At 45.3% G+C, this 9,551-nt stretch overlaps 1 protein-coding gene across 2 annotated transcripts; it reads right to left on the bottom strand.

Annotated features, from left to right (window-relative positions):
• Positions 1–4,289: 4,289 nt before the first annotated feature.
• Positions 4,290–8,936, bottom strand: TMEM60 (transmembrane protein 60). Of its 2 annotated transcripts, none has more exons than XM_075714627.1 (2): positions 8,900–8,936; positions 4,290–4,955 (listed from the first exon to the last, which is right to left on the bottom strand). In XM_075714627.1, the coding sequence occupies exon 2, from the start codon at positions 4,911–4,913 to the stop codon at positions 4,509–4,511; it is 405 nt and encodes a 134-aa protein (XP_075570742.1). In that variant the 5' UTR covers positions 4,914–4,955; positions 8,900–8,936; the 3' UTR covers positions 4,290–4,508. The 2 variants fall into 2 exon arrangements, with proteins under 2 accessions (XP_075570742.1, XP_075570750.1); XM_075714635.1 differs by lacking the exon at positions 8,900–8,936 and adding an exon at positions 8,221–8,248.
• Positions 8,937–9,551: the final 615 nt, after the last annotated feature.

Raw genomic sequence — 9,551 nt, 5'->3', positions numbered from 1 at the left:
AATTAAATTCTTAGACTAAAAAACATCTTTTAGCAGTGATTTCTTTATAAACTTCAAAAGGAACACTGGGATAAAAACAGATGAAATAAGCTTGGGTTCTCATTTCTTCCCTGTTTCTTGCTCTTATGGTGTCATTCTGCGCTTGTATGAAGACTTCTTACATTTGCCTGCTTGTGATGATGGTTTTGCCAGAAAAGGCAGACCGAAAGAAATAGCATTACTGACTTGCAGAGTTTTCTGCTCTATACCCAACTTCAGTACAAGTACAAGGAGGAAATGTTGAATTAAAATTGAATAGTACTCTAGCGGTCCAACTGCAGCGATTCCTTAAATTGCCTTAATTCACAAAGCCTGATGCTTTTCAGCAGCAAGTTGATACCCAGGCCCATTCAGGTCTGAAAAGCTCGTATGGGAGACTAACTCCATCCAAACCTTAAAATAATAAAGGTACCATGAAAAGGTAGAAACACTCTTTTTCCAACTCAGCGTCGTTATTTTTACCTCAGTCTTAATTGGGGGAAAAAAAAAGTGATGTGTTACACAACAGTGCTATGCTTTCTGTGCTAATGAATTTGAAGAACTTAGTTCTGAGGATGCAGTTATTCAGGAGCTTTATTACTGAAAAGCAGTATTATTTGTTCCCAGAATATAGTGGTGTTAAAATAGGTAACGCCTACTGTTGTTAGAACTCCGAGTTTCTGGGAGTCTCAGAAATGTCACTTTCATCAGTACCTTTGTGTCACCCAACTTTTAAACTGGGCAAATGGGAAAATTTCCATGAGGTTACGCTAGGATTTTTTTTCTGGACTACTGTGCAGATATCTCAGAAAAACAATACTGCTTCCATCTCTTAAATTGTTGTGTAACTTAGTCCTGTGCTAGCTGATTTTTTAATACTGTCACCCATGCCGAACGATGCATTTTGGATGCGTGTACACACATTCTTAGAGCATTCAGGTTATAGTTTGTTCAAGGTGGGGAGGTACTGTATTTTTTTCACACAATTGTATTTTTCAAGTATAAAAAGAACAGAAAACTGGATACTGTTCTAAAATGGTGACAAATCAAGAAAGCACTATGAATAGGTAAATGAAAGTTTTAGTTTCATGACCTTTCACAGATGTGCACTGAGCATTGTCCTTAATCAGAGAAAAGGAGATAGATACTCGCCTACAGCGCACGCTGAAGTGGTCAAGCTTGTATAAATGAAGAGAAATAAATGATGTAGAATATATATCTCCATATACAATATATATCCATATATTATGTATGTCATACATATCATCCATATGCGACAGATACTTCCAGTTTCATTTCAGAACAGCAAGCTTTTGAACTGCATTTTAAAACAAAGCCACTGAAGGCAAAGTTCTCTCCTTCCCGCCCCGCATCAGCTGCCGCGGGTAACTGAGGCCGGGTCGTCTCTTGGGCGCTGGGTCCTCAGATCGCCATTCCCTTCTGCCCGTTGCTTGCACATTGGTATGAGCCGTCTCGGCACCAACTTCCCCTTCTCCCTGCCAACTTCATCAAATCTGCGTTCCACTCCTTTGGTTCTATTTAACGAAGATCAGCCGATCAGCCTGTAAATTTAAGAAAAGGCAGGGGGGAGAACTCATTCCACTCCAAAGCTGTGAACAGTGCCTTTGAGAACAGGGCAGTTCTGAATAGCGGTAATTCCTGCCACAGCTTCTGGAAAGGTCACAGTTGGCTACCGTGTGCTTTGTATCATAAACGCTTTTGAATGAAGTTCTGCTATCACAAAAAAGTGAGACTGCGTGTATGAAGGCGTCGGCACAGTTTAGGTCAGTTAAATCTGGTACAAAATACCAAGTCGAAAGGGCTACGCTCCTTACCAAAGTATCTCTGTAAGGACTAGGAACTCGCAAACAAAGCTGAGCACTTCCAACTGGCTGTGTCCTAAAAATATCTTGTGCTAAAGGAAATCAATTTGTGTGTGACTTCTGTAGGACACCAGAAAGAAACATCTGCTTCAGCTTTCAAAATCACTGTCATTTATTTCAAGGTTTGTAAACTTTAAAAAAAAAAACCGAACAAAAAACCCCCCAAGCCCACAACCAAAACACTGCAATTGTTGGTCTTCTTCTATTGAATTTAATTAATTAAAAGGAGATTTGGAACAACTGTGTTCAATTTGAGTTAATTAGAGATGCCAAACTTACAGATAATTGTTACATTTGTGGAATAGAAGGGATTTATTAAGGGGGCAGTCACCATTTGTGGCCCATCTTGCTAATAACATACCATGTCCTAATGAGGCTAGTTCTTATTCTCCCATCATTTGTTGTGTGATAACCATCTGTTAACATCAGCAGCTTGACTGGGGAAAGCTGCTCTGCTCCTCTGAGCAGTGTGGGGTTTTTTGGCATCATGTGAACAAGGCTTTTTTGCTTTTTATTCTGTGATAATCATCAGCTGGGGAAAGGCTACAGGTACTCAGCTTTATGCTTGGTGCTGTAACAGACCAGAGATGAATATGTGTGTGTGTGTAGTCTAAAGTGCTTAAGTGCTTGTTACGTATTTGCATCAGTGTTTGTTAAGTGGTTCATAAAAGTTTACCTTAATTGGAGGTAGGTCTTTCCAGACACTCCTCCATAAATTTTTAAAGCATCCAATAAAAATTCCACGCAAGGTCTAGCTTGCCTGCCACAGGCCATACCTGGAATACTGCACCCTGGGAAGCTCAGTGACCCTAGTTCCCATTTGGCAGAACTGAAGAAGTGCTTAAGAGACCTAAAGCGGATGTACAAATTAAGCATGTTCTCTGTACCATATATACACACACATACGTATACTTACACGGAGCATGTATATTTGCATGCTCACTCTCACATCTCCTCAAGTCAACAGGCCCAAGAGCACATACCCAGATGGACACTGCCCCCCTCCCCACAGCCCATCCTCCTCCCAAGCTCCATTTTAACTTGAAAAGTCACAAAGATGGTGAAGGAAGCCAGTTCTTCACAAGAACCTTGTATGAGTGGGCAAAAAGTCTCTCGAATGCAGAGCAAGGTCCTTCCATGGAGTATTTTTCAGCATTAACTAGGGCATAGATACACACCTCCCAAAGAAGAACTGTTCCTGACAGGCCCTGAAGAGAAGAGATTTCTAAATGGTAGTTTCAGCCCCCCATAAACTGTGATGCTTGTAAACTGGGGCTGAGCACATGCTTAGTAGAAGTTGACACATTATTACAGTAAAGGGGCTACAAATATTTTGCATTTTTTTAACAGCTAATGATTAGGAAGATTTTTTTCTGTCTTTTTTTGGTCATTCCTTGGTTTCTGCTTCAGCAGGGCAGGACAGTCAACCACTCTGAAGCAAACATGACTTTTAAATTCTTTCTAAAGATCATTGTTACCTGATGGTGTGAATTGAGATCATTGCCTTAAGATGGAACAGGGTGTTTTCTTAGATAAAGCCCTTTCAACAGTCTCTGACAATACAGTTCCCACGTATTTATGCCCATGTCTGTATGCATCTTCAGCATGCATGTCAATAATGTCCTAGACAGCTTTTACACTTGAATTTGGCATTACCGTAGCTCCTGGAAGAGCACTTTCAGTCCACAAAATATGCTCATGATTCTAGCTCTTCCCAGAAGTCCCATTCTGCATATTACTTGAAATCAAGTTCATTTACTCACATCCGAGTTGCCTGTACTCCATAAAGCCAAGGCTTCACCCCCAGAGATTTCATATCCTAGGACATTAAAAAACATCTTCCTTGTGGAACTACCACTTCTCGCAGGTACAAAGGCACTACAGAACTCACCCTGTAGCTTCAGTCTTCCACAGCACTGGTGATTTCTCACTTGGAAAGGTGATCACCACTGTCTCCCTCTTCTCTGGATCTTGGACTGCTGGCACAGTTCAGCTACTGACTTTGTCCCCTAGGTAAACATGCTGGTTATTGTCTGTTTCAGCAGCTTAAAAAAAGATGCTGATTTTTAGTCTTTCAGACTGGAAGTGGATTCTCACTGTCGAAAAGAAAATGCTGAGTCACTTTATTCCTTTTTTGCTCTTATTTGGCAGCTATCAATTGTTACCAATTCTTAAGGCAAATTTAGCACATTATAGAAATTACTGTTAACTGGTTATTTCAGCACAAGTAGTAGAAAACTTAAGTCCTCTTTCTAAGAATTACCTAATGTGCTGAATGCTCTGGGGTAGAACATCTGTGGTTCCTTTTGGAAGATCTTCTACCTGCATGTGAAGAGCCTGTATCTTATTCCGTGTAACAAATAACAATAATAATCATATTAGAACAGCTTATGTTGAACAAATACTTTTATTTACAAGACCATTTGTGACAGTTTTAAAATGAAAAAGTGGAACAAGTCTACTTTCAGTCTTCAGCCTGATTTACATAAAGTCTCCAGTTTGTTTGATTCCTTATTTGGCGTTCTAATTTGGAGATCAAGCTTGTGGCAAAACTATAATAATCCAGTAATTCGGTACCAATCTCAGCATTGAAAACCATAGTCTAGTTTAGTCTCTTCGTACATAGAAGATATTATATCCAAGTTCAACCATACCCCCAATAAGCAAGGCCCACAAAGGGATAAATACATAGGCTAGTTTCATTGTAGTAAATCGTTGCAGTTTAGCACAGAGGGCAAGGCAGAAGGCTAACTTCAGTAGCATTGCAATGAGATACCAGGCTTTTTTCTTGATGTTTTGGGAGCCATTGCGAGGGTCGAAGCCAGACTTGCAACGTCCAGCCATTTTTACAATTAACATAACAAGAAGAATAGTATCAAATATCCAGACTGGAATAAAAATGAGGAACCAGTTCCATGGTGCTTTCTCATCCAACTTTAGCACCAGCATGATCAGGAAGAGTAATGTAAAAAGCCATGTCAGTAGTACTCTTTGCGCCAGGGACATTCTCATTTAAACAGCTTTGGGAGGAAGTCTTTCACTGTCAGCAACAACCTAACAAAAAAAAGAGGGGGGGGAAGGCATCAAAAGATGTCACTGCACAACCATTAGGCATATTCCTTAACCTCACCTACACGCTATTTCCTAGCATTTCCTTTATAACTACAATCCTCCATGAAGCACTCTGTTTCAGTCCTGTCCACCATTCAATTTAAGTGCCTTAAGTCAGCTGTGTAAACTGCCTTCATCTGTGAAACAAATTATGCTTTACTCCTAAACTAGCTGTCAAACTCATTTAGGGATTCCTGTATGCTAAGAATATGTTTAGATCCATTTTCCTCCAGTGCCGAGGCAGTCAGTTAACACTTGAAAATAAACCTAACAATTCTCTCTATAACAAAATAATCATAGTAAAATGGAAGCCAACTAACAAGCACAAGTAACAAACCATCTGAAAGATCCTGTAGCCTGCAGAGCTGCAGCTGAAATGACCCAGGCTGAAACTGAGCCAGTAAGCACTACTACCACTTTCTGCCAAGCAGCAGTCTTAAAGCTACTAAAAGCTACAGATAACGTTTGTTTTCTGGCAGGTATCTAAAGTACACAGACACTGGCTGACAGGAATGCTATTTAGGTTCATTGGCTTGGTAGTATATTTAAATGCCTAGGTAGTCATGACAAAAACAGGGACAAGGGCATCTGCCACTACAGTCATAAAGGTTAGTTTTTATATTCCTAACCGAAAGGCTTTTACCACTGCATCTGCCAGAAGCCTTTCACTGCAAGTGTAAAAAGCAGGGGTGAGAAGAACTATGATCTTCCTGAAGATTTCATGCTACAAAGATGGATAATTTATATACACCAGTGAAACAGTGCTGAAATAGGTTTCTTAATTATTTTAAAAATTTGTGGTTTTTAGAAATTTGATAACTCTCTTTAGAACACTGATATTCTTTCACTTGAAGTAAGAAACTGAGCTTTGATTTGTTCCAGATTACAAAAATATTTGAATTACTCTAAGTGAGATGATGTGTTCTGAAGCATCTAATCCTTACCACCAGACGCTGCAAGGGAAGGGTAAGACCTTCTTCCCCTCTGCCTCCTCAGTGCCCCCGGCTGCAAGCTGCTGCTCCTTCCTCTGCGTTACTACTGACGCTCCCAAGATCACCCGATGAAGCCTATTACACTTGCTGAACAAGCAGAAATCTATTAACACCTTTTTCTTTTTTAGCTGGGTTAGCTTTTTGCCAGATTAGCAAGTTGAACCAACTTTGTGCTCAGATAAGCATCAGAACCAGAAGGAGGGAAGTAAAAGCTGCTGGCTTAACTGGTTAGGAGATGACCTGCTACATTAGTGCTAGGCGATAACAATTTTGTACACTACTAAAATCGTCCTACAATTTAAATGTGTGTCTTCTGATACACAGTTCAACAGACCTACTTTTTTTGTTCAGCCTGGGTTTGAAGTTCCAATGGATTTGATTTAGTGGATAGCAGTGGGATTCCTCTTAAGGAAAAGATCCAGTTTAGCCTAAAATAATCTAAATTGGAGTTATTGTCAGTGCATCACCTCCCTCATGTTAGGGCTGACCCTTGTGTAACCCAGAGCAGGCCACTTCCTTGAGCTGAACTAGCCCCCCCAAAAAACAAAGTTTAAAATAGGAGTTTTGTACTTTGCTTTTTGCTGTCTCGGTTCTGCTCAGATCATCAAAGGGTCTGGTGAAAGGCAGTTACTGGCAGGGTGGAACTGAAACCCCCTCCTTAGGGAAGGGATGAAGCTTAGCAGTGACGCTCAAGCTAAGAGTCAATTGCTAAGTTGACAAAAAATTGGAGGAGGTTTAGATAGCATTGCTCTTTTCTTGTTCTAGAAACAGATCTAAACCAGCTGGCAGGTGCAGAGGATTACAGAACAATTACTATGACCTGCCTGAAGTATTTCCAGTATTTTGAAAACATTCCCAATATTCTCAAGTGCAAGTCTGTGGCTGAAGTGAAGAGAGTAGTGATCTGAAACAAAGTTTCAACACTCCTTTCATGAGAACCTTTTTGAAAACTAGCTCTAGAAACCAATGCTACACACACTACAAGGAGAATCTCTTATTAGCAAACTGGAGGAAGCAGAAACCAAAGAAACAGACCCGAACCCTGGGTCAAAAAGGAAAAAAGGAATTAAACACTCTTAGAAGTATCAGGTTATCAGATACTCAAAGAAGGCACTATCAACTGTCTCTGGAGGAAATAGAAAGCTACCGAAGATGTATTAGATGGGGCTACTCAATTGGAAGGTTGCTCACTTGATGAAAAGATTTTCAGTTTTCCCAAGCGTTCAGAACCACTTTGCAACAATTTTAAAAAGCACAGGCAGAAAACTCAGCACAAGACATTATGCTGCCTTTCTTTGACCTAATTAAGAGATGTAACTGCAACACTGGGCAGGACTGCAAGGCTCCATGCAATTTTAGAGGCTTTTTACGATGAAAACTCAAGAAAATCCAAGTGTACTTTTGAGATCTTATAGCCCTATAGTCCAAGTAAAGAAAGCTACCGAATTTTAAAGACTGACAGCTGGGGATACAGCTGACGTAATGATGAAGGGTTTGATTACACAGAGCACTTGACCATCTCTCACTAGGAAAGGAAGAAGATTTCCGGCCGATTCACAGCTGGAGGCCAGCTATCACAACAAGATAGTTAACACTGGAAAAAGGATGCAGATATGGTACAAGTCTGAACTAGATCTGCTGTGAAAACACCGAAGGAACGTGAAAGCCAGAGTGTAAAAATAAAAAAAGCTCTTGACTCCCTATAGGACTCATGTAATTAGTAGGAAGTGAAAATCTGCAGTAATGAGAAACACTATGTAGCATTACCGACCTTGGTGGGATGATCTACATAATTAGTATACTATGATAGTTAATTATATCCTGTTTAGAAGGACAAAAATAAAGAGGAGGGAAACGTACACATGACATTCAGCTCAATATTAATGACAGCATAGATCTATAAATTTAAGTCTTGAACATTGCCTAACAAAGTTCAGAAAATGACATGATACTGAAAGCAAATTAAATCAATCTCCAGCTTGATTAAATGACATTTTAAAGCCGATTCAGAAGGTATGAGCAATTGAACAGCTAGAAAGAAATATTCCAGTAGCCCTGTTTCAAAACCACATTTAAACTAGTCTGATACGAATACAGGTTAGGTATTCACAAGTTCTCCTTGCAATTGGGGCACTCAGTCCAGACAGTCTGTGTGGATTTAAAAGCGTAAATAAACTCAAACTACAACATCCCCTTAACTGGAGTGCTTGTTTTACCGTTATTTCAGCGAAACGGAGACTCCCGAGTGCTGAATTTGGTTGGGGGCGGGGGGGGGGGGGGGGGAAATCCCGAAACTATTGAGAGGAACAGAACGAGGAAACCGGCAGCCCAGGCAAGGGCGCCGGGCTGAGCAGAGGCTGCACAGCGACCCGGCCGCCCCTCGGGGCGCTCCGAAGGCCGCTTCCAGCGCAGGCCGACCCGGCCTCGGCGGGCAGGGCCGCCGGCCCCGGCCACCTCCGCCCGACGCACGCCGGGGGCCGGGGATCGCCCAGCGCTCGCTGCCCCGGGCGGCGGCAGCGGCTCGGGGAGCCCGGGCCGGGCCCCGCGGGGCTGGGGCTGAAGCAGCTGCCGGCCGGGCCGGGCCGGGCAGGGCCAAGCCCGGAGCCCCGCAGGCGGCGGAGGCCGCCCCCCTCGCCCCCGTTTGCTAAGGGGAGGTGCGGAGCGGCTGAGCCCAGGCCGCCCGGCCTCCTCCGCATCCCTGCTCCAGCCTTCCCTACCGGCCCGCCGCCTCCCTCGGTCCCTGCCTCGGCCGAGCCGGCCTTCCCCCGCCGCCACCCCCGGCAGAGCGGCCTCCCCAGCCGCGGCCGAGGCCCTGGACACCTGAACAGCGACGGGCCCGACGCACGAACCTGAGGGCGAAGCCTTCTCCCTCTCCCTCCCTCGCCCGTCGCCTACCGCACGGGCCCGGGCCGCCCTGCGCCGCCGCCGCCCTCGCACGGACCCGCCGCCGCCTCCCCGCGCAGGGTCTCGGCGCATCCCCTCCCGCCCGGCTCCGCGGGGCCAGCGCGCAGGTGAGGGGGCGGCCGGGCTCTCCCCGCCCGCTCCGCCACAGGAAACCGCCCGCCTTCCTCGCCCCCGCCCCGGGCCTGGCTATTGGGCAGCGCGGACGCACGTCCTGCCGGCCCCGCTGTCACTGGGTAGCGGCGACATCGCTCAAGTTAATCCCCGCCTTCCCCGCCGCAGGACTCGGCCTTGGCCACGCCCATCAAGGTCAGCCAGCCCGCCCCCCCCCCGGCCGGCGGCCGTTCGGCCTTGAGCCCGCCCCCTCCGCTCCCTTCGCCGCCAATTCGTGCAGGAGGGCTGTCTGTCACGCCGGCCCCGCCTCTGCCCTGGGGAGCTGCCCGTCAAGCACAGCCCCACCTTCCCGCCGCTCTCGTTGGACGGCGCCGCCGCCTGTCACGCCTCGGCCCCGCCCCGCAGGCGGAGGGGGCGCTGTTGGCTGCCGGCCTGGCCCCGGCCCGGCGGCGCGCGCCCTCTCGGGTGGCGCGCTGTTGCTGCCGCCGCCGCTCGGGCGCGTGCCTCCCCCCGCCCCGCCAGCTGTTGCCTC

This window comes from Pelecanus crispus, chromosome 1 (genome assembly GCF_030463565.1).
Source record: "Pelecanus crispus isolate bPelCri1 chromosome 1, bPelCri1.pri, whole genome shotgun sequence".
In the NCBI taxonomy this organism is placed as follows: Eukaryota; Metazoa; Chordata; class Aves; order Pelecaniformes; family Pelecanidae; genus Pelecanus; species Pelecanus crispus.
The sequence above is the reverse complement of the archived record's forward strand: the minus strand, read 5'-3'. Positions and strand labels throughout refer to the sequence as shown.

Excerpts from the sequence above, each read along its gene's own strand:
- TMEM60 (XM_075714627.1), bottom strand. The coding sequence starts at position 4,913 with ATGAGAATGTCCCTGGCGCAAAGAGTACTACTGACATGGCTTTTTACA.